At 41.3% G+C, this 25,832-nt stretch overlaps 1 protein-coding gene across 3 annotated transcripts in view; it reads right to left on the minus strand.

Moving 5' to 3' along the window:
• The window catches only part of SCFD1 (sec1 family domain containing 1), a 115,660-nt gene extending 90,141 nt beyond the window's left edge, over positions 1-25,519 (minus strand). For all 3 annotated transcript variants that reach the window (XM_014519295.2, XM_006022264.3, XM_025202446.1), the window contains exons 1-9: positions 25,391-25,519; positions 23,966-24,054; positions 22,225-22,315; positions 21,709-21,831; positions 19,418-19,505; positions 17,679-17,768; positions 15,956-16,011; positions 8,732-8,817; positions 3,535-3,634 (exon numbers count right to left, since the gene is read on the minus strand). In XM_014519295.2, the coding sequence (XP_014374781.1) occupies positions 3,535-3,634; positions 8,732-8,817; positions 15,956-16,011; positions 17,679-17,768; positions 19,418-19,505; positions 21,709-21,831; positions 22,225-22,315; positions 23,966-24,054; positions 25,391-25,447 (780 nt within the window). In that variant the 5' untranslated portion in view covers positions 25,448-25,519. The remainder of the gene's footprint in view (positions 1-3,534; positions 3,635-8,731; positions 8,818-15,955; positions 16,012-17,678; positions 17,769-19,417; positions 19,506-21,708; positions 21,832-22,224; positions 22,316-23,965; positions 24,055-25,390) is intronic.
• Positions 25,520-25,832: the final 313 nt, after the last annotated feature.

Here is a 25,832-nt window from a genome sequence, read left to right on the forward strand (position 1 = left end):
GAGCCATGTGGCTCTGTCCCATACCCCACCCTGGCAGGGAAGCACCTGCCCTTGCCCCCCTCCTCCCTCACTATGGGGGCCTTGATGTGCACCCCCCAACATCCCTTCTCTCCTCCCGCTCCTTACCCACCCAACAGACTTATCAGCCGGATATCCGGCAAGCTGCCAGGCTGCATATCAGTAATCGGACTGGTATTGGCCAATATGGTTTGTTAATAATTGGCCATTGATATCAGCCCCAAAAATCTTTATTGGTGCACCCCTAGTGAAAATACAATTTATGTAACTGCTACTGTAGTAACAATTTCCCCATTAAAATTTAGGGCCATTTAAAAATGGTGTTTCAATTATTTAATAAAATACTGTGCTCAATCTGCAGAAAATGTGATATGCTTCTTTTTTAAAAACTGAATAAGGTATATAGTTTTGAAACTGAATTACTCCCCTTGATATGTAAGGTAGATCACTTAGCTACATTTCCAATGGACACGGGCTCATAAAACACGCAAACTATATTAAAGATGATGTCAAATCACATCATGCACATTCTAAAATAGATGATATTTTGAACAGGACTTCAGCCTCAAAAAGGCAGTGTCTTTTCAGACACTGCTATTACCTGCAATGTGTACATGCAGCACACATACAATGTACTCTACAGAACAGAATTCTAGAAAGCCCTAGACTATCCTGAGACACCAAAATCTTCACAAGCATGACGCATCATTTTTAGATGATGCCATATGTGCCGCTATGCAATTCAAAAAAGCTGATCTTATAGACAGGTATATTGCTATTATTATAAACTACAGAGTTCATATTAATCTCAACAATAAAATAATGAAGGACAACGGTTACGCCACTGGCAGACATTAATTTTACGGTGCAATGGGATCTGATCCCTGATCCCAACAACCTCAGTTCCAGCCATGCCATACAAGCATGGCAGGACATGACATTTCTGGTATCAGGGGTAAAAATTTATCAGATCCCAATTGTGCAACTGCTTGCTCAGGAAGGTACACACTTAAAACCAGTTCTCAATGCTGTGCTTACTGAAGCATGCATAGAGCCTAGGAACATGATCCTGAGCTCCACACACCCTAGCAAGTTTAAATCCATGTGCAGGGCAGCTCACTTATGAGGACACGCTGGAAGAGCGAGGGTTATTTAGTCTGGAGAAGAGAAGACTGAAAGAGGATTTGATAACAGTCTTCAAATATCTAAAGGGAAATTATAAAGAGACCAGCCAATTGCCCGTCAAGAATGACAGGGGGCGGGCGCAGCTGGGATGGAGTGCCGCCACCTAATGCTCCATGCTGCCACTGTTCTGCTAATCATGGCAGCGTTCCCCCACGCTTGGAGCACTCTGATTGGCTATTTCCGTCAGCTAATCAGAGTGCGAATAAAGTGTTACAGACAGATGGACAGACTTAGGCTTTTATAATATTAGAATGGAGATGGGTTCATCTCTATGACCATAGAAGCAAAGGTCTCAAGCTTCATCACACGAGATTTCAATTGGAGATTAGGAAGAACTTTCTCAGTATAAGGATGATTAAGCATTGGAGCAGGCTATCTAGAGATGTTGTATTGGAACAGACTAACTAGAGAAGTTATGGAATCTCAATCTCTGGAAATTTTTGAAAGAAGGGTATACAGATACTTAGCTGGGATGGCTTAATCAGGTATGATCCTTCCTTGAGCAGGAGGCTAGACTTTAAGATCTCACATAGTCCTTTCCAGCCTTTTTATGTATATAAACATATATAAATAAAGCCTTTCACTGAAAACCAATATGTAAATATTGTAAGCCCCACCTGATTCTAACAATAAAATGCATGTTCTCTCAGCAAGGTCTTTTACCATTTTGTATTTCTATGTATGGAACATCTACACCATCTTGTGGAAAAGAATGGTAAAGTAATAAAATATTTAAAATATCAATCTGATACCAAGAGTTGTTTTAAAAGCTATGAAAACAGTATAGAATCGTTTTTTAGAATCCATAGAATGAAATCATTATAATATTCATATTTCACAAACATCCAAACAAGCAAAGAGGTCAGTAACATTTTGGAGCAGAGCATCGCCTGAACAGAACTTCGCTTGAAACGCAGGCTGCTACCAACCCTGCCACAATCACTGCTACCCCTCATAGTACTGTTGCTTCTCCCAATTGCTGAAGACCCCTGGCTATGTAGGCCAGATAAAATGATTCAGTGGGACATAGGTTGGCAACCCCTATCCTATATAACAACGTCCTGTCGTAAGCATGTATCTTCACAGAGGAAGGCGAGGAGGAAAAGGAACACGATTTAGAAAAAAACAACTATGTTAGAAGGTTAAAGAGGGTGCAGCTGAACTGTGAAACCCTCCTCTTGCCCACTTTAGACTTATCTGATTTAAGCTAAACATTTTCATACTGATAGGGTGTGTTTACACGTGCAATGAATATGAAGCAATAAACTCCGGAGCAGTTTGAGCCAGAGTAAACTACTCTTGGGTACAGCATCTACATATGCTCCCAAGACAACAGCAATTAGAGATGGGGCACAGCAGGCTTGGGGTGGCAAGGGGCATGGGAGGTCAGCCCCAGGCTCCTGGTAGTGGCACTGGGTGGCAGAAGTGCTGGCTAGGGCATGAGGATGCTGAAAATGTGTAGCCGTGTGGTTAGGTGGCAGGCAGGAGTCTGGCCCAGTGCTAGCTGGGCTGATTGAGAGCAATTTACACCCAGTGTCTACATGTGTGTTTAACTGCAGTAAATTACCCTGGCGTAAGATAGTACCATCCCTGACAGTACTATCTTACTGCAGTGTAAACCAGTTTATTGCAGCTTAATACTGTCGCACATGTAGATGGTGATGCTTTACTCCACAGCTAGTCTACTCTGCAGTAAAGCACATGTACAGACGTAGCAACAAAGAAAACTTGATTCGAATAGATCCTAGTGAAACTTGCATTGTATGTGTCCTACAGTTTATGCGTAGGATTAGGAGCTACTGAAAAAAAAAGTGCATTACTATATTACCAATGTCTTAACTACACCGACATTTCATGTATAGATAATTAAAAAATACTGTCATGCCAAAATTCTCAAGTCCTCCAAAATGTTTTTTTAGTAAAATAACCTAGGGTGTGGACACACACATTTGGAGCCCATTCAAAAAGGGAATTTCTAAAAGGACAGCAGATGTTATGTTCTTATCACTGTGTGTAAATAAACTGAGAATGACAGAAATTTAAAAGAGCCCCTGGAACATCAACCCAGGATGAAGCATTGTTAAAGCTGAAGAGTTTTGCTCATCTGAATCATTCTCAGTTAATTTACCCATAACAGTTAGACCATAACAGCTCTTTTGCAACTTTCCTCTGTAGAAAGGGCTCCAAATATACATATGTCCAGTTACATACAAATAAATTTAATACACAGCAGATTTTGATCACGGACTGAAATTGGTATCAAGTTTAATGACAAATGAAAAATATAATTGTGTAATTATACTTTCAGTAATAAAAAATGTATTGCCTTACCAGTACATCATGCACTAAGGCTTGGTATGTCCAAGTATGGTGAAGTGGAGTTGCTAAATCTATATTTCTGTCAACAAGGACTAATAAAGGCCTTTGGAAACTGTAAACAAGACATGTTGTTAGTAAATTTTAACATTATATATGTGTATATATATAAAACAGTTGGAATACCATATTTAATCACATACCACATGCACCCTTTTTGCAAGAACTGCCCCTCTAAAATTGGGGTTCATGCCTTAAGGGAACCTGATTTCTGCATAGGAATGGAAGCATAGGGATGCCAGAATGGCTGATGGGGGCTGTCCTCTCCCTTTTCTCTAGCTAGCATTCAGCTGGTGTGGACTCTTCAGCCAAAGAGCAACAGTTTTAACCCTCTGACAGCCATTGCCAAATTGGCAGTAGTTTTTGGCTGAGCAGCCAGTGAGCTGGCTGAGGGAAAGTGAGCCATTCCATGTGGTCAGCTTTTGGCCATGACTGGAAAAATCTTTTTCTTCTTCAGTCTGCCTTTCCAAAACAAGGTGCATGTCTTATGTGGGGGTATGTGGTATGAAGTAAAATGCAGTATTCCTAGTTTCAAAAATAATATTTGCTGTCTTCCATTTCCTACTTCTACGCAAAAGTCAAATCCTAACTAAATGGTATTAGAAAAATTTCCCTTCTTGGTAGATTAATAATTCATCTGTTACAGGTTTTCCAGTCCTCCCATTCACATCTTTCTTTAAACATCTAGGCTGACCAGTGCCAGATATATGATATTGGATAGAAGGATGTGTGTCTGATATAGAAAAACAATTGCTATGATCTGTATTAACATCCACACAACTTTAAATCCAAGTCAAATAATAAGCACTAACAACCTATTAGCTTAGGCCTTGTAAAGACTTTCAGTTTCTCCTGGGATAGTCACTGCTCTCCCAGGAAAAAACACAAGTTTATAGATGTTCAGGCTTTTCCTCACAAAGTAAAAAAGAAGCAACCCCCCCCCCCCCCCCCCCCAACCTCAGAACAACCACAGTTAAATCACTCCCAAGAGAGTTTCTTCTGGGAGAGTGCATGTCTGTCATGATGACATCCATAATGAGCATCTACTGGCACTGAGTGATCACTTTTTATCTATGGACAGCAATTAAGTATGCAAGAAAACTAAATTGTTTGTTAGCAGCTTCTGAAACAAGCTGATCAACTGTGGAAAGTATTAGGATGGGAAGATGAACAGGCTCAAGAGGTTTGCTTCTTCTCAAAATGTCTTCAGTATAATTTTTGACAACTGTTATGCCACATCCTCACAAGGAAGTTTCTATGTATTGTGTCACTTTTCCTGTCTGATTTGTATATGAAGTAATCTAAAAATGAATCCTTTAATTTGCACTGTCAGCAATATGTTGATGCTCAACTCCATGGACAAAATTTTGAAAACTGCTCAAATAACTTAGGTACTTAAGTCTCATTAAAAGGAAATGCAGCTAAAGCTCCTATATGCCTACATCACTTCTGAAATGGGTCTTATGTACTTTGGAAAATGCTTCCATTTCATTGCAACCAGATACTACAGCTTAACTTCCTGACCAGAATCTAGAAAACTAGCTTGCTTTGTGGAAGAAAGCAAATGAATTACAACTAAAACTCTCCAAAGCCAAGAACTATGAGGTATTACGTAGCACTTTCCATCATACCTACTGGACATATCTGAACAAAATGATGATTTAGTCCTCCAAATAGAATTAACAAAATTGTACTAGTGGGGGATTTAAATCTCCCTGATATCAGCTGGAATAATAATGCAACAAAACATAAAACGTTGAGTAAATTTTTAACATATGTAGATGACAAGGCTACAATATGGGATCCATCTATTTTGGATCTTTTTTTCTGGCCAATAATGAAGAATTGCAAACCTGAAAATGATAGGAAAAATGTGAGGAAACGATTCTACTATGATAGCATTTCTGATTCAAAGAAAGGGAAGGCATTAGAAGAAAACAACTCTTACGGACACTGGACTCAAAAGGACAGATGCCATCTAACTCATAGAAAAAGTAGGTGAGGTACCACAGAACAGGCTAAAAGAAAGAAGGGTCTAGGAGGGTTAGCAGTTTTTAAAGGATATCATTTTGGACACTCAAGAAAATCTATTCCCAGACAGCATAAAGATAAGAACTACTGCAGAAGGCTGACAGCTACACAAAATCAAAAGCACAGGTGAAGAGAAAGACGGATGAGCCACCAAGGCATTGGTAAGAACTTGCAAGGACAAAAATCAGGAAGGCAAAGGCAACACACAAAAGGAAAAGGATATTAAAGACAACAAAAAAACTCTATAAATATGCCAGAAAGAAAAGAGACCAAGGAAACTGCAGGTCAGCTGCTCAATAATGATGATGAGCTATTAAGGCAGAGCTGCTCAATTATTATTTTGCCTGTCTTCATAATAAAAAGAAGTGACAAAGGAGAAGGGCTGCTAATCACGATTAGTAAAGAGTGGGTTAGAGAGATTTAGACAAATTTGAATGGATTTAAGTTGTCAGGTCCTCCCAAAAATTGTTCCAGGGTGCTGAAAGGAATGGCCGAAGAGATTTTGGAGCCACTAGCAATATTTATAAAAGCAGAGATGACAGATGAATTGGAGGCTGACATATAATATCCATCTTTATGAAAAAGGACCTAGGGAATTATAGACGAAATCTCATCTCAATGTAAGAAATGACTAGAAAATTATAAAATAATATGTTAACACTTGAATGAGAAAGAGTTTCACACCAAACAGACTTGTTAACAGCAAATCATGAGATATCAATCTGATTTCCTCCTTTGACGAGGTAATTAATTTTGTGATTGTGGATAAGGTGGAGCTAACAGACTTTAGCAAGGCTTTTAATAGAGTCCCACATAACTAGGGATCTGGATATTCCATTTCCCATTGAAAAATGGATAAAACCAGAGTTACCATTTTTATCAGAGAAAATGTGGATTCTCCCTTTTAGCAGAGAAACCTGTGGACAGGGGAAACCCGTGCCTGCGGACAGGGGGGTTTGCACACGGTGGCAGCTGCTGTGCCCTGCACTGCCTTCCCACGGCTGGCTGCATGGCTCCGCGAGCACAGCTCTGTAGGCAAGCGGCATGGGGCGCAGCAGCTGCATGCAGGCCTCCCCACCCCGCCAGCCGGGTGGCACACAGCCGCCATCACCACCACCCTGTGCTGTAACTTGCCTGCAGAGCTGTGCCCGTGGAGCTTGCCCATGGTGCTGTGCAGCCAGCTGTGGGAGGCCAGCGCAGCAGTGTGGTGGCGGCCACTGTGTGCGAATTTCCTTGTCTGGCTGCCCGTGTGCAGCCCGCAGAGGGGCACTGCTGCCATCGCCCCCCCACCCCCCAGCCCTACTCCTGGGAGCAGGCAGAGAGAGACTCCCCACTTCTCGATCTGCGCCCCCCAGTCCCTTCCCTTTCCCCTGCCCCACCCTATCCCTTCCCCCCCACACACTTACCTGCTGGGGTGTGTGTCTTTGTGCCTCCATGTCTGTGTTTGTGGGGCTGTTGTGGGGGGAGTGAGGGGCACCAGCAGGGTTGGGGGGACTGTGTGTGTATGTGGGGGGTTTAATTGTAATAGCGGATTTTGGGTTTTTTATCAGAGGATTTGCAATTTTTCTATCAGGGAAAACCAGGATCCCTGTACATAACATTCTCATGAACAATCTAGAGAAATGTGGGCTACACAGAATTAGAGTTAAGAGGATACCATAATTGGCTGAGTAACAGCAAACACATGCATTTACAAGTGGATTAAAGTCAGAATGGCAGGTAGTTTGTATTAGGGTTCTACACAGGTCTATTCTGACTCTGGTGCCATTTAGCATTTTTATTAACAAATTGGATGCTGGACTAGATAGTTTCCTGGTCAAGTGGGTACATGATACAAAATGCTTTGGAGGACAAAAGTGGATTCCTTTTAAAAGGCTATTGTTAGACTAGAGAGCTGGGTTATAAACAATAAAATTACATTCAAACACAAGTGTAAAGTATAATATCTCTGAGGCAAAAAACCCCCCAAATACGCAAACAGAGAATGTGAGATATTTGGCTAGGCAGCAGTGGTGCTCAGAAGGATCTGGAGGTTTTGGTTGGTCAGACACTCAACATGAGTCAGCAATACGATGTGGTTAAAAAAAGAAGCAGCATGTGACCAGTTTTGAAATATTAGAAAGAGAAGGTATAGCAACTATCCTCCCTTGCTATAGGTGGCAAAACATGAAGCAATGGTTTTAAACTGCTGACAAGCAGATTTAGATAAAATCTTCAAAAAAATCCCAAACTGTAGGACAATGGAACAAGCTGTGCACAACAGTTGTGGAATCCTATGATTCAATGACTCCAACCTTTGCATTCTGCTTCTACACAAAAGCAGCCCATTATTACTCTTTTACACCTGGCCACAAGTTTACAAATATTTTTCGTTGGTGTAGTCCTTATGATGGTTCTCCCACCTTTCTTATCTACAGGCTAGAATGATTTAAATATGCTCTCTTCAATGCTACTCCTGGAGTCTACCAGGAGTAGCATCAGGGGTACAAGCACTACCATTACCCCAGAGATCTTCACAGATGGTCTCTTTTTCACATAATCTAAAGATAATGGTGACAATCTTGAAAGCCCTGAACAATGTGGATCCAAGTAAACTTAGAGAAAGACTTATCATATGCCACCCCTTATAACAGGCTCACCTGAACTGTCAAAATCCCATGACGGCTGGCAGGACCCTTTGCTGATAAAACAGCTAATTTATTTTGTGTTGACTAGATAAAAGTAAAGTTGTGAATACCTCTGTATGCAAAAAGCATGAAACACATTTTTTGTTCTGGAAGTTCATGTGACAGAAGCTTTTGCAGGGTATTGGATCTTTCTGGGTGAGGAGCTGATAAAAAACATGGCCAGCTTGCTTAATTATGTAGAAAAGTTTTAGTTCAGGATTGCAGGGCTGCACATTCTCCTACTCCTAAACAGCTGTTAAAAGGAAAATATGAAGAATAATTTTTATTTTCCTTAATGATATTTTTAAGTCTTCATAAAAACAAACCAGTCAGGATATGATCCACATCTTTACATTCACCTGTCCAATGATTAAGCGCAATGAAAACTTGATTTCTATAAGCCTACTGGAATTACTGCAATTAAAAACACAAAACAAAACTCATTAATACAATACCTGAACTGTCCAGCCCCAAGTGTATCCCCTGTGAAAAGACTGTTTCTGGCATCTCTTAAGTTCTCTCTGAGCTTCTTATCCAACTTCTGAAAAAGGAAATGTAAAGTACCTTTTCACTGGCTAGCAAGCATAGCAATTCTCCTTACCAGTCTGTGCAATGAATATTTAAGACAGATGGGTATCATCCTATGACAAACCAATTACCCAAATCAGCTTAATTTTTCTATGGATCATATTTAAGCTACACTAACTTACTCCGGACAATCTTCACAATTACCACACTGCTATCTCAATAGTTCTGCATAAACTCATGATTGTTTAAGTAATCTAAATCTAACTGAAGTGGAACATCTCTTTAAGAACTTATGCTAAAAACACTATTTCAACTAGCAAAATAAAGCATTGGAAGTTAGAAAGTTCTAGATTTACAGTTGACCAGGAAATCTGAATTATGTCTCCTCCACGTATCCAAACAGTGCATTGAGTATGATACTATCTTGTGGAAAAAAAACAGTAACCGAATATGTAATTCAGGACATGGATACAAGATAGCTCAATTAGGGTTGCATGGACACCCGAGTCCAGCACTTTCCCGTTTTCAGGAAACAGCTATTAGGTATTGCTGCAGAAGCAACTTCAACCTGACCTTCACACGCCCGTCGAGATTTTTGTATCGACTGCAAGCAAGTTAAGGGTCAGTACTTCTCTCTAAGCAAAAAATGAAAGGAATTTCATGAGACAAAAAAAAGGAACTTCTTTAGCTGGAGGGTTATTTCCTCTTTCAAATATTACTATAGACCTTTTTCTTACTAATCCTCCAAAATTATTTCAAAATGAACAATGTTAGGCAACCTTCCGATGATTTCTTGAACAAAATTAATTTACAAGTGTCTTTTAAATGATTTTATACGGCATTTAACTCTGATCTGATATCATGAAGCAGCAAGAATTCACAAGATCAGTTGTAGAACATTTCAGATTTGTTATTTAGGGACCCTCTACACATACCGGTAAAGGCGTAATGGGATTTAACACGTGATCCACACAATCACACCTCCTGCCATGCCACACATGTATGGCAGGAGGCATGACTGTGGGATCCAGCATCAGATCCTATCATGCCTTATTTACTGCTGGTAAAGGGGAAGCCCAGGATGGCCATCCCAGGCTTCCCCTGTTCCAGCAAGTCAATTGTCCAAATTAGCTCCCCATTCATGTGGCAACTTAAATTCTCATCTCAGCCCTCAAATTCAGTTTCAGTACCTCTCCCAATTAGGCATCATCACTCCAGAAGCTGCCAACTCCCTTTCTATTTAACCTGTAGGGGTGTCTCGACAGTTCCCAAACTAGGCCAGAGGGTTCTTCAATATTACTCTCCTTGCTTACAAAACTGTTATAATCACTAGCCACTTTTTAGAGAAAGGAACAAAATATAAAGATTGAAATATTTTTGGCTTCTTCTAGGGAAAAAATGCTGGAGTTAAGCTCTTCAAGAAACAATTTGCAGAGCAGGTCTCAGCCATTCAGAAGGTGATGAGAGAAAGTCTGGCCAAAGGAAAAGCGAGCCTAGAAAATCTAATCTACTTTGCAGGCCCAGAAGATGTGTCCAAGAGATTCAGCATAGCTGGCTCTTCACTAACTTTTCTGTCAAACTAATGAGTGTGAGTGAAGTGCCCACTACAAGCCAGACAGCAAACAGAAACTCTTGTTATCCTAACATGTGCAGCATTGGTCAAGTTTGGTTCACATTTTAAGTTTTATCACTTGCAAGATTTAGAAATCAATTATTTTAAATCTACATTGAGAAATACAAGCCTCATCTTGGATTTGAGTACTGGCTGGGGTAGGCAGCTGCTGTGTGGCACCAGCATGGGGAGGGAGGCGGGGAGGAATGTGGGGAGCAGGAGTGAAGCAGGATGGGTGGGCAGACAGTATGAGGAGCAAGTGACTGGGGGAGCAGGGGTTAGGCAGCAGGTGACTAAGTGGCCTGGGAAACGGCGATGGCAGCAGGGGGGCAAGTGGTCGGGGTAAGGGGAAAGGTAGCAGGTTCAGGCATGTAGGCGGGCAAGGGCTGGGAATTTGGTAGCTTGCCCTCCCATGGCTGCTTTCCCTGCTGCAGCAGTGGGGGAGATGAATTTAACACAACCCCCCCAGTAATTATATCCAATACATGGAAAACTGTAAGAAATTTATAACTTTCCATGTAAAGAAGCTAATTATTGGGAGGTTTGTTTTAAATTCAAAGCCATTTTGGATTCAGCTGAATACTGTATCTATGTAATTTTAATATTTTCATTTAGAATGAAAGTGCTTAAGTCATAAAATAATACGTAAACGAGACTAACTGCAGCTGAAAATGAATCTAAAAATAATAAATCTTCTAACTGCTAGGCAATGTCGTAATAAGGAAGGATAGATTTTTCTTCATAGATTTCATAGACATTAGGACTGGAAGGGACCTCGGAAGATCATCGAATCCAGCCCCCTACCCCAGGGGCAGGAAGTCAGCAGGGATCATAGGATCCCAGCAAGATAAACATTCAGATGTCTTTTGAAGGCGTTCAGAGTAGGAGCTTGAACCACCTCCGGCGGCAATCTATTCCAAACCTTGGGGGCTCAGACAGTAAACAAGTTCTTCCTTATGTCCAGCCTGAAACGGTCATGGAGGAGTTTGTGACCGTTTGACCTTGTCATCCCTGGGGCGCTCTGGTGAACAGACGTTCCCCCAGATCCTGGTAAGCACCCCTGATGAACTTATAGGTGGCCACCAGATCACCCCTGAGCCTGTGCTTTTCCAGGCTGAAGAGTCTGGAAAATCCACTGGCTGGAAAATTGGCTCCGTGGTCAGACCCAGAGGGTAGTAATTGATGGAAGTCACTCATCATGGTGTCCTGTGACCAGTGGGGTCCCCCAAGGCTCTGTCCTTGGACCCATACTGTTCAACATCTTCATTAGTGATGTGGACACTGGAGTCAGAAGCGGACTGGCCAAGTTTGCCGATGACGCCAAACTTTAGGGCAAAGCATCCACACCAGAAGACAGGCGGGTGATCCAGGGACAGGCTCAGCAAGTGGGCGGACGAGAATCTGATGGTGTTCAACGCCGATAAATGCAAGGTTCTCCACCTTGGGAAGAAAAACCTTATAGGCACGGAAGTGCTACGTTGGCTAGCACTATGGAAGAAAGAGACTTGGGGGTCATCGTTGACCACAAGATGAACATGAGCCTGCAGTGCGATGCTGTGGCTAGTAAAGCGACCAAAACACTGGCTTGCATCCATAGATGCTTCTCAAGCAAATCCCGGGACGTCATTCTCCCCTTGTACTCGGCCTTAGTGAGGCCGCAGCTGGAGTATTGCGTCCAGTTTTGGGCTCCACAATTCAAAAAGGATGTGGAGAAGCTTGAGAGAGTCCAGAGAAGAGCCATGCGCATGATCAGAGGTCAGGGAAGCAGACCCTACGATGACAGGCTGAGAGCCCTGGGGCTCTTTAGCCTGAAAAAGCGCAGGCTCAGGGGTGATCTGATGGCCACCTACAAGTTTATCAGGGGTGACCACCAGCATCTGGGGGAACGTTTGTTCACCAGAGCGCCCCAAGGGATGACGAGGTCGAATGGTCACAAACTACTTCAAGATCGTTTCACGCTGAACATAAGGAAGAACTTCTTTACTGTCTGAGCCCCCAAGGTCTGGAACAGCCTGCCACCAGAGGTGGTTCAAGCGCCTTCATTGAACACCTTCAAGATGAAACTGGATGCTTATCTTGCTGGGAGACCCCAGCTGACTTCCTGCCCTTTGGGCAGGGGGCTGGACTCGATGATCTTCCGAGGTCCCTTCCAGCCCTAATGTCTATGAAATCTATGAGTCCCGTGGCTCTCAGTGTCTTTTCATAAGGTCTGCTTTCCAGATTTCTGATCATGTGTGTGACTTTCCTCTGCACTCTGTCAAGCTTCTCCACATCCTTTTTGAACTGTGGAGCCCAAAACTGGATGCAGTACTCCAGCTGCAGCCTCACCAAGGCTGGGTACAATGGGAGGATGACGTCCTGAGATTTACTTGAGAAGAATCTGTGGATGCAAGCGTTTTGCCTGCTTTACTAGCAGCAGTATCACATTGCAGGTTCATATTCATCTTGCAGTCAATCATGACCCCCCAAGTCCCTTCATCAATTCAAAGTACTGTACTTGCTCTTCAAATTACAGTCAACTTTAGTTTTTTACCAGTTTACACCCTCCAAAATACTTCTGTCTGACAATTATACAAATCTTCAAGAATTCCTGAGATCCAAATAAATTCATAGAAACTGAACCCCTGAATTATATGAACTATTTTTAGAAATATTTTACAAATTTCTAACTTCTGCTTGACCCAGACTGAAAGAACAGGTTTGTAGGCTGATACAAAGCAGCAGAAGAGGAGAAAATCAAGAGGAGGAGCTGGACAGGGAATTTTCAGGCCAGCTTGCAGAGACACTAAAAGCAAGGGATGTAGTTGTCATGGGCGATTTTAATTACCCGGACATCTGCTGGGAGGAGCAGTCAGCCGGGACGGACCGCTCCACGGACCGCTCCAGGACGTTCTTGCCCGAGTTGCAGGCCCTCCACGTGATTCAGGAGGTGCACAGTCCCACCAGAGGAGATGCCCTGCTGGACCTGGTCCTGGCCGCAGGCGACGACCTGGTAAGAGGCCTCCAGGTTCTTGACCACCTGGGCAATAGTGATCATCGCGTGCTGGAATTCACCATCCAGCGTAGAGTGTCAAGGGCCCGCAGCAAGGTGGTAGCCCTAGACTTCAGGAGGGCCAACTTCAGTGAGATGAGGAGATTAGTGGGAGAGGAACTGGGGTCCTTGAGGGCAGAGGAACTCAGCGTCCAAGAGGAGTGGTCGTTCCTTAAGGAAACGATACTCGGGGCCCAAGGGGTGTCCATCCCGACAAGAAGCAAGGCGGGCAGGAGTGTCCAAAAGCCCCCCTGGCACACCAAGGGTGTCCGGGAATGCCTGCTTGCCAAAAAGGCGGTGTACGCCCAGTGGAAGGGGGGTGTAATCTCAAAAGAGGAGTATACCTCCTCTGCTCGGGCCTGCAGGCGGGCTGTTAGGAAGGCCAAGGCGGATATAGAGCTCGGATTAGCGTCCAGGATTAAGGATAACAAAAAGTCCTTTTTCAAATATATTGGGAGGATGAAGAAGGCGCCGGGTAATGTGGGGCCCCTGCAGGATATGCGGGGCAATCTGGTGGTTGCGTCAGAGGATAAAGCGGACCTCTTTAACCAATTCTTCACCTCCGTTTTCTTGTGCAGGGACCGGGACTTCCCTGCTGTGATAGAAGCCGGACGCGAGGGGATCGCCTTCAGACCTCAGGTTGGGGAGGACCGGGTTAGAGAGCTTCTGGAGGGGCTGGACGCGTTCAAGTCAGCGGGTCCGGATGCTCTCCACCCCAGGGTGCTGAGGGAGCTGGCTGGGGTTATTGCAGGGCCCCTGGCACGGCTCTACGAGCGATCGTGGTGCTTGGGCCAGGTGCCAGACGATTGGAAGGTAGCTAATGTGGTCCCCATCTTCAAAAAAGGGAAAAGGGAGGACCCGGGCAATTATAGGCCCGTCAGTCTTACCTCAATCCTGGGGAAACTCTTTGAGAAGATCATCAAGGAGCACATTTGTGATGGGCCGGCATCAGAAATGATGCTCAGGGGCAATCAGCATGGATTTATTAGGGGGAGATCATGTCAGACCAACCTGATTGCCTTTTATGATCAGGTCACAAAGGCCATGGACGCAGGTGTCGCGGTGGATGTAGTCTTTCTGGACTTCAGCAAGGCCTTTGACACCGTCTCTCACCCCATCCTAATTAGTAAACTAGGCGACTGTGGCATAGATGCCTACACGGTCAGATGGATTGCAGATTGGCTGAAGGGTCGCACTCAGAGGGTGGTGGTGGATGGATCATATTCGACTTGGGGGGAGGTGGGTAGTGGAGTCCCTCAGGGCTCGGTCCTGGGCCCTGCGCTGTTCAATGTCTTCATCAGCGATCTTGATGTTGGGGTGGAGAGCAACCTGTTTAAATTCGCTGATGACACCAAAATTTGGGGGGAGGTGAGCACGCTAGCAGGGAGAGAGAGATTGCAGAAGGATCTGGATAGGTTACAGGGGTGGGCAGACAGGAACAGGATGCGTTTCAATACGGACAAGTGCAGGGTGCTGCACTTGGGTAGTAGGAACCAGCAGCACACTTATACGATGGGGAACTCCCTACTTGAGAGCACGGAGGCGGAAAGGGATCTTGGTGTCATTATTGACTCCAAGATGAACATGGGCCGACAATGCGAGGTCATGGTTGGCAGGGCTAACCGGACCTTGTCGTGCATCCACAGGTGCATCTCGAGTAGAGCCAGGGAGGTGATCCTCCCCCTCTATGCGACGCTGGTCAGGCCGCAGCTGGAGTATTGTGTCCAGTTCTGTGCGCCCCATTTCAGGAGGGATGTGGACAACATGGAGAGGGTCCAGAGGAGGGCCACCCGCATGATCCGGGGACAACAGGGCAGACCCTACAGTGAGAGACTGCGGGACTTGAACCTATTCAGCCTCCACAAGAGAAGGCTGAGGGGGGACCTGGTGACCGTCTATAAACTCACTAGGGGGAACCAGAAGGGTTTGGGGGAGACGCTGTTTCCCCTAGCCCCCGCTGGCATAACAAGGAGTAATGGGCACAAGTTGATGGAGAGGAGGTACAGATTGGACATCCGAAAAAACTACTTCACAGTTAGGGCGGCTAGGAGCTGGAACCAACTTCCAAGGGAGGTGGTGCTGGCCCCTACCCTGGGGATCTTTAAGAAGAGGCTGGATACCTACCTGGCTGGACTCATTTGAGTCCCGTTTTTGTTTTTAGGGTTTTTTTTTGTTGTTCTCCCGCCCTGGCGGGGGGTTGGGCTAGAAGATCTATTAGGTCCCTTCCGACCCTAAAACTATGAAACTATGAAAATAAAAGATTTTTTAGGCTGAAGCAACATGCATCACCATCCACATTTCAAAAAAGGTATGGAGTATCGACTAAGCACACAATGTCTACCCTTGTACTTTCTGTAACTGATAACAGAAAACCAGCCATGAATGTTGTCATTTGTTTTTTTTCTTTTGAAAAAAAAAAAGAACATAGTTAAATGTTTGGAGTTATGAAAACAAAAATACTGCTTAGCAAGTTTACTTGAAATAATCACATTAAAAAAAATTTCTTACCACTGCCACCATTTCTGCTGCAGTTCCTCTTGAACATCTGATTATAGGAATAGCTCCTATTAAAAAGATACAGTGACCTCTATTTACATTTATGTCACAATAATTCAGATGATAAGTTTTATTAAAATTGTTTTTGGATGCTACATTTTTAATGCAGGCCACCCAACTGCACACAAAGTTTGCCCTGTATAGGCATTAACTTAAACTACAATTGTGATTTTCTATCACTATAAACAGAAATACAAAGCCAAAGTATGAATGGATGGATGCTTGATCCCATGTAATATAGTAGCAATACACAGAGTTTAAAAGATTACCAGTTAAAATACTAAAAACCAATTATATTAATTTCATGTTACTTATTTTTAGGTCTGCTTAGTCCAAAATATTGTTGCATTTACACTATTTACTTTCATTCCTCCCTACTAGACAATTAAATACATCAGTTAGTTTCACTTTTGCTCAGCTATTTTTCCTTTTGTTTACTTTATACTGTTTACATTTTTTATTTTCATTTGCTCCTCCTGGACACTTAAGTAGGTCAGTTTAATATTTGCTTATAATAATTAAGGTTTTTTTTATTGCTAAAATACCATCGTATTTGGCTTTCAACAGTTTGAAGGGGAATGATTATTCATTAAAAAAATATTCCATTGGAATTTAAAGTTTTTAATGTCATATTTTAAATGCTTCTAATTGCATATGTATAAAAGCAAAAGTGTTTTATATTTTAAGTGCTTTCAGTTAAGACATTTCTCTTATACCAGCAGAGAAATTAAAGGAGCTAAAAAAATACAAAAGAACCCTAGCTCAGACTGCTCCAGGGAAGTGCTAAACTCTCATCTTCAAGACTGTACAATTTTATGCAGTGAAAAGGGAAATCAGGGTAACTAAGCTTAGAACTTGAGGGTTTTTAATTTTAAGCGACCAAAATACATTTGCTGAACCGCTAACCAGACAGACACAAAATTTTCCAAAATTACTTTTGTAGACAGTGAAATAGTTATTAGTAACACACACAATTACTGTCTTGCCTGGTATTTAACAAGACTTAGGTTTAATAGCAAAGTACCAGACAGCTTTCCTATTATAAGATGCATTTTATTTTGTTTGTGGTCTAAGGTACTTAATTTTCATGGCGAAGGAGTTATTTATTGCTTCAAAGAAAGAAAAGTAGTGAAAAGTATTTTTGTTTTACATTTAAAAATATGAAATATTTAATTAATAGATTCATACAATTCTAAAATATTGTATTACCAGGCTGGCCATAGTGACAATGACCATGATTTTCTATAAGAAAAATTAAGCATGGGAATTTCAAAAGTGTTCCATCCTGAACTCAGTGAAGTCATGGGGGACATGACAACAACGTTGATTTAGTAATCATTAATTAAATTCAGAATAAATAAGAAAAACCTCTTGAAAAGCTAAACACTCATTCTATGACTTCTACTATGTTCATCTCCATGAAAGATATGAATGAAAAACCACAGGTTCATCCAAAATCCCCCACAAAATTTTCCAGGCCATTAAATGAGACTCATCTTTCCTACAAACGTAGACATTACTCTTGCTAAAACCTACACAGCAAATAGATTCCAGGAGTCTGCTCTGGCTGCAATTCCTTTAATGATAAACATATTAATTCTTTGACTATTTAACTAAAATGCATGCCTGTTTAAAAGAACAAAAATTGAAAAAATAAGAGTACTTGAATACTTACCAAGTGTAACAAAAAAGCAGAAAAGACTGTCAACAATGGTGTCCATAATTGTCTCCATTTCAGTATCTGTTATATCTGGTCTGCTAATGGCTAAAATATTGAAAAGGTGGGGGGGGAGGGGAGAGAGTTTTGTTATAGTTTAAATTAATTTCTATAATATATAAACTTTACATTGAAGGAACCTCCTATGGCAGCCAGTAACTGTTAACAACCACCAAAATGACTGACAAAATGAATAATAATTAAAAAAAAACAAACCCCAAGGAAGATATGGTAAAGCCTCCATTTGATGTTTCTACATCTGCTGCCATTTTACAGCTCGGGGATCCACGTTTTAAGAAGATACCAGAGTATTATCATTGATATTTTAAAATAAAACATAATGGGAAAATGCTAACGAGGAAACAAACATGGCCAGTTAGATGAAAACAAATGCACTCCAAGCTGCTTTCATATAGCTGACAAAACAGAATTCTAACTTGAGCAAATTATTATCTTGTTTATGGACAGTAATAGTACAGATTCACAGGGCTGACAGGGGCCTCAAGGGTCTAGTCCAACCGCTGTACAAATACAGGGATGATGTTCTTAAATTATGCTTATCCAGCCTCTTGAAAACCTCCACTGAAGAATTTACTGCTATTATGTCTTCCCTTAACCTCCTTTTCTCCAAGCTAAACATACCCAGTTCTCTCAGCCTTTCCTCATATGGCTTGCCTTCCAACCCTTTTATCATTTGGATCCTCTCACTCTTTCTTAAAATGTGGACCACAAAGCTGCACAAAGTATTCCAGCTGAGGGGCAACCAGTGCTGAGCAGACAGAGTAGTACCATCAACCTTTGCATCTTACACATAATATGTACCCAAAGTTACATCTACCTTTTTTGTGACTGTCATGTTGCTGCTGAGTCCATAATCCACCAGACCCCCAAGATACTTCTCAGGCCTGCTACTGATCAGCCAATTACCATTTTTACTCAACTTCAGGATGAGGTTTCCTCATTCAACATGGGGAAAAAAGCCCTGTGTCTTGGAATTGAATACAAGCAGGGGGAATGGGAGGGTGCAGCAGTTGCTGCTCCAACTTCAACTCTGACCCCAAGCTCCAGTTTGGAGCTGTAGCTGCTGCCCTCTGACCCACTGCAGCCTCTGCTCCCCACCACTGCCCCCTGCCTTCCTGTCGCAGCGCCAGCATTGATAATCACCTCTTGCTTGCAGCTATTGACCCAATTATGTATCCGTCTATTAGTATTTTTAACTAGACCACGTTTCAAGTTTACTTCTGAGAATACCATGTGGGACAATATAAAATTCCTTATTGAAGTGCACATATATTACTGCCCATCACATTTCTTTCATCCACTCAACCAGTTACTTTGAGTGGATGAAGGGGAGAAGATCAGTTTGGTTTGGCTTGATTTACTGTTAACAAATCCATATTGACTGCTAGTGATTACCTTTCTTCCTCCAGATTTTTACAAATTGATTTATGTATCATTTGCTCTATGAACTTCCCAAATACTAAGGTCAGGATGATTAGTCCTTCTTTTCCCCTTTTTTAAAATATGTGCAATGTTAGTGCCCGTCACCCATGACTTTGTATTAAAACATATCACACACACACAATATATATATATAATATATATGGTATATAAATATGCAGTGTGTGCGCGCGCGTGCGTGTGCATGTGTATACGTGCACATGCATGTGTGCGCGTAAAAATCCATGTTTACTTACCACGATATGAAATGAGCTCTTTGTTTTGATTGCACAATAGGAACATATCATCTTCCAATGTTATAAAATTGAGATATTGATCAAAGACCTAGAAATCAATTGCAATAGTAGTCAAAGTCACACCACATTTGAGCTATAATCTGCATCTGAACGTTACAGGGTGGGCCACCTATAGGATCTACAGCATTGTTTACAACATCTAATGATCAAATGAATAAATGTAACTATCTGAGTATAGTACAAAATCAGAATGGATGCTGATCAGAATTAATAAGAGAAAACGAATTCCTAAGTGGTTCTAGAACACTAACTGCAATATGGAAGAACTCGAGAGATATGATGATTTTTATGAAGCAATCAAATAATTTCAATATAATGCTGAGTTCATTGTATAATATTTTAACTCATGTATTAAGATATAAAAGTGTGAAAAATATAAAAGCATTAAACAAGAGAATAAGGATATCTGAAATGAAGTCAGCAGAGCTGTATCCCAGGTGAGGATCTCTCTCTGAGGCCCCTGGCAGACATTACAGTTATGGTGAGATTAAGGTGTAAATCACAAAATAATAACAGTGCTACAAAAATAATAACAGTGCTACATGTGTAAATGATTTGTGGCATCATAAACTGGCAATCCAGCCACAAAGATGTTCCACAGATTTAATGGAACATCTCTGTAACTCATTTGTATGGCACCATAAATTGAATGTTAACACCTGACCTTGGGCTCTCCCAGGGCTGAGGCTGACAACTGGCTGATTGTTGACCCCAGCCCCAACAATGTACATGGTTTCTAAGTAGGTCTGGAGTTGTCCTGCAGATGACACCAATAATCAGCAGATTGTTCAGCACAGCCAGGGCAACAATCAGCTGATTGTTGGCCCAGTCCAAGATCTGGAACAGGCTTGGTGCTGGGGGCAGCCCTACATGCAGGACAGAGCCACCCCCAACACACAGGATCAGGCAAGGGAGCAACTCAACTGGCACAATGATAGCAACCGGGCATAAAATGTCCTTCCATTGCAATCATGCCATTATTTTAACACAGGGGTGGGCAAAAATGGCCTGCCAACTGACTGTATCCAGCCTACGGGTTGGTGACCCCTAAGCCATGGGATCCGGCCCACAGGGAACCGGCAGCTCTGGCTTCTGCATTGTGCCAGGTGGGCAGGCACGTACCAGCCCCATTTGCAGCTTACACCAGCTCGCAGCCTGCACACTGGAAGCAGCACTGGGCACATGCTGGCATCATCTGTGGATGCTGCTGGTAAGTTTCTGTTGGGGATTGGGGCGACTGCTCAGGACCACAGCTGATGCACTGATGCAACAGTGTCACCTGTGAACCCAAATGAATGCCCTGACTGCCATCCGTAACCTGCCAACTATATCCGTAGCTGATGCTGGTGCCTACCCAGTGTTGCTTCCAGGATGTGAGCCGGGAGTTGGCATAAGCTACAGGGACGTGCTGTAGGTGCATGAAGGTTCGGGGGGAGAGAGGGAGGGAATGGCTGGGGGGAGGGGAGACAGAGACTGGGAGATGCACCCCTGCCCACGATGAGTGGCAGCAGCTAGTGCTGGGCACAAGAAAAAAGCGGGACCTGGCAGCGGGTGTGCTCACTGCTGCTGGGGCCCTTCTGGTTTCAGCTTTTACTTGAGATGAATTAAGAACTAATAATTTATTAGAGCAGACTATGAAAAGAATTCTTCAGAAACAAACTTTGGCATGAGTCCATTCCATATATAAAAAAGGTGTTTGACATGTTAGATAGGCTCAGCTTTTATTTAAAGTTTCTTAGTTCTTTATAATTATCTTAATATATCACAGATACATTTTGTGCTCAATTGCCTGCTGCTGGTGCAGTCTTTATTTGCAATTATATCATGAATTTTCATGAATTTGGGAGCAAACAAAAAATCATATTAAGCCAACCCCAAAAAGAAAAAAAAGATTAAAAAAAACCATATTCCTACTTTAGTGGTAAATGTTTTGTGTAACGTTAAAAACACCACCACACTTGTAATATTATTATAATGTAGCTATCTTTAAAAGAAGGTTTTGCTTCAGTATGAATATTCTGTGCACATCTAATATTTATCACATGGTGAGACAGGTCTCATAAGACAGAAACAGATGGTGACAGTTTCTTACTCCTATCATGTCAAATCGAGATAGCAAAAATGAACACTGGTCCCAAGTTTATGTTTAAGTCAACAAGATGCCTTCTGAAAATCCCTGCCAATTTCTTTAGAAATAATGAACAAAATATTATCCTGAGGCAATCTCTTACCTTAGCAACTTGTGTTACTGCATTAGCACCTAAGGCAGCATTTGCAATATCTTCCAGTTTACTTCTTGAAATGGCAGAAATGAAATTTAAATAATAAGATTCATAAAGCTGATTTCGAAGATCCTGAAAGCAAAAGTTAACGATTTTTGGTGTGAATAAGATCTTCTAAATAAAAATGATGCTTTCTTAAAATCCAACCATCTTCATTGAAGTGTTCTAGTTATTTACATTTTATGTGGAGTGTTTAGATATCCATTCATATATAAAACACTATGATGTATTGACTGCCAACAAAGAGGTAAAATAAAGTCATAAAACTCAAGTTTGCAGAAACAACTGCAATAGAATTCTTTTCTGTGTGGCAAATATGCACTAATATGTGCACATTAAACTCTCAGAAAAGATGTATTTGAATGTTCACCGAAATAAGATTTTGAAGGGGTCTATTACAACATGTGCTCTCCCTTCAGATCAGTTTGACGCATATAAAAATGATAAATGTGCAAAGTAAATTACCTGGCACATTCTGTCAATATTTTCTTCAGTTGGCATTACAAAGTATACAGCAGGAACATCTGGAATAGGATCTCGATCAGAATGCAGAAGCCTCAGGGAGAAACAAAATTAAGTTAGGTTTCCAAATGCTTTTTCTCTTTTAAATGCTGTAGCACAGACTTTTTAAAGGTGTTCTATTTTTTAAAGATTTTTTTCTTATGTTTTATTTAGCTAGATCCCAGCAATATCACTGGGTGGCTAAAAAGTATTGTTATGTTAGTTAAAAATTCTCATAGTATTTGCTAAAAGTTTTACTAAACTCCTGAAGTCAGTTTTAAAAACTGATGATCCCATTTACTACCAACAAAATTCCTACTGCATCTTAAAAGGTTATTTCCAAACTAAAAATCTGCCAATTCCCAATAAATACATCAGACTAATTTAAACTGTGCCAGAAAAAAAATAGTATACTAAACTATTAATGTGTTATTCTCCCTTATTCAAAATACAAACAGTTGAAATTTATTTAGTTCAAATTTCCATTCTTTTACCATGAAAAATCACATTTTTTTTTCTCACGCTAACAATTTGCAGAAAAAAAATTCATGTTATGTTAGAAACGCTTTAAATAATTGTGGCTATAGCCCTTACCACAAATCCAGTATGATGATGAAATTTAAAAAAATTGCATTTAGAGAAAAAATGTTATTAAAACAGCACATTTCATAATCCCTAGAAAATAATACTTACAGAATCATAAAACTTTAGCACTACGTAAATAATTTATTTAACATTAAAGTTTCCTTCTGCACTTGGCAAACTAACAAAAACTAATTTTAGGTTATTGTGAAACCCCTTATTAATGTAATAAATGTGCAAACACCTAGAAATGTTTCATCTCGAGAAAAGGTTTCTAATTTTTAGTAAATCCCAGGTCAAAGATGCTAGGTGCCAAGCTGGCCAATTTATCAGGTATTGAATATCCATATCTATATGGATAGATATTTGAAAGCAAACTAGGTATGGGGGTTGTTGTTTTTTGTTTTGTTTTTTTAATGGGGTTGTTCAGTATCCCCTACTAACTAAAAATCCCACTGACTGCAATTTCACCAGTCCCTTAACCCTAACACCATCATTTGATTTCGGAGAGTAAATTCCATTCAAGATTTGTTTGTGGCCTGATTCACTTCATTGTGAATTTTTTGGAATTGTAATATAATAAAGGGCTTAGTGTGTCTGTCTGTCTGTCTGCAATGCTTTTGGTCAACTGGGCATGTGCTGCCGAGAGGGCAGGCAGCCACTGGCTGTGCAGACCTGGGCAGGGCAAAGGCAGAGGTGGGCGGGGAGGCAAAGGCGGGCAGCGAAGCAGAAGCAGGTGCACACACACCCAACAGCCAGCAGATGGGGGGGAAGGCAAGGTGAAGCCCTGCTGCTCAGTGGAGGTGTGGGGGGGCAGAGGTGGGCACGCATGCATCCAACAGCCGGCAGGAAGGGGGAGGTGGCGGGGATGGATGGAAGTGGGAAGGGAAAGGAGGCAGGGGGAAGCCCTGCTGTTCTGGGGAGGAGGTAGAGGTGGGGGGGAGGGAGCCCCTGCACTGGTGGCTGGAGGAGGAGGTGGTGGCAACGAAGGGTGAGGCAGGGGGCAGTCATGTAAACACTCCTTCATTATTTTAAATCCGTCATTCATGGCAGGCAATTGACTAGTACTGTATAAAAGCCTAGGTTTTTGATAAATACTTTGAGAGATATATAGTGTACTCACAGATGTAAAGTGATGCCCATGTCTCTCAGCTCTTTCACTGACAACAAAGGACAGATTATATCTTGGCCAAATCTGTCATATATTAGAACCTAAAAGACATAAAGGAACATATATTACACATACACGTTCTAAAGCTGTATGTTTAGTATAAAGGGGAAAAACAAGTTTCAGGATGCATTCTGAAAAAAATTAAATATTATATGTAAAAACTGAGCCAAACCTCACATTCTTTCATTCCTGTTATTAGTGTTTACTGTGAGACAATAAAACAAAAAGAAAACAGGAGAATGCAAGAACAACAATCATTTCCTCAGTGCTTCATTTCAGTTAGATAGGAGGTTCTGCCTCCAGAAAAGTCAATTATTATGAAATGTAGAAGCATTAGTGACAATACTGCCTAGAAGATGACAAGTTAAGAACATTTCTGGAAACTGAGTTTTTCTTAAAATGCTATATTAAAAACAAAACAACAACAATCACAGTAGTAATAAAGGTACTTTTTTGCAACTGCCCTAGATTTAGGGCTTTAAATTATTTAGCTCCTTCCCTTCTCTTTCTAATTAGTTTACTTTGAATGGCTGTCAGTGCTTATCTGGTTTTAAGCATTTTTCATCTTCTCTCCTCTCAGATTCTCATGTAACATATCTGTTAGGCTTGCCTAGAGGTTTGGTTAGGCATCGGTTCTTTAAGCAACTAATCTCATAACTGGGTATCTTCTCTATCTGTGATAATGTACATATAATAACAAATCCTTTTTCCGCTCTACAGGAATACAAAAAAAAAATGACAACATAACAAAAAGAGGAAGCACGTTGCTTTAAGGTGACTAAAAGCTACCTTAGTACTTTACAGTTAATTTTTTCCAGGGAAGGGGTTTCATAGCTTTTCTTGCGTTTAATGTCTAAATGCATCATACCATGAGTTAGGCTGTATATCAGAAAAGGGTGAATTATTCAATACAGACTGTCAGTATTAAGATATTTGGTAAAAGTTATCAAGATGTCACACAGCTGTAGCCCAGCTTTAATTTTTTCTTGAGGCAATTAATACACCTTTGATAACTTATTATGACTGATTCTATTCCCTGCTCTCCCCCGTTTAATCTCTCTTCAAAGCTACAGCTCATTTTCAAAATAAAGAAACAAAACTCTTGATATTTAAAAATGGATCAGATCAAAGTAAAGACAGAATGACCATGAACAGCAAATTTTGTAGACACGTGACAAATATTTTCTGAAATTAAAAAAATGTTAGTATAATACAATACTAACGTATGTAAAGAAATCATAAAAATGTTCTTTCAATATGCTCTGACATTTGGCAAAGAGTCCTGAGAATTTTTTAGTTCCCATAGATTAAATCTGATAATTTAACATTGCACATGCTGTAAAGTTGCCTTTTACATTGCAAAACTGTTCTTCTTACCTTCCATACTGGTTCTCCTGTGCTGTTTTTAACAGGAGCAACATTAAAATTTAACATACGCTTCAAAGCCACTGAAAAACAACATAAAATAACTCATTATTACCATCTTAGTTCTCCCCTCCCACCCCTGAAAACTCGAGGGCAAATATTTTGACAAGGACAAAAGATGCTTTTGTGAGTGATTCTGGCATGACGTTTTGCCAAAGGCATAAATACAAGATTATATACTTTTTGTTAATATTGTCCAAATAACCTGCGACAGTCAAATACCAAAGTAACAACATCACAACTGGAAATTGAGTTCAGTGTGGTGTTAGAGAAATAGTCCCCAGGGACTGAATACAGAATCTGTTGCTCTTATTACCAAGACAAACTATAGCCCACTTAGAAATTTGTTATTTAAAAGTAATTACAATATGTGCCAAAATGTTGCACACTACCC

Source organism: Alligator sinensis, unplaced genomic scaffold, assembly GCF_000455745.1.
Source record: "Alligator sinensis unplaced genomic scaffold, ASM45574v1 scaffold720_1, whole genome shotgun sequence".
NCBI classification, from domain to species: Eukaryota; Metazoa; Chordata; order Crocodylia; family Alligatoridae; genus Alligator; species Alligator sinensis.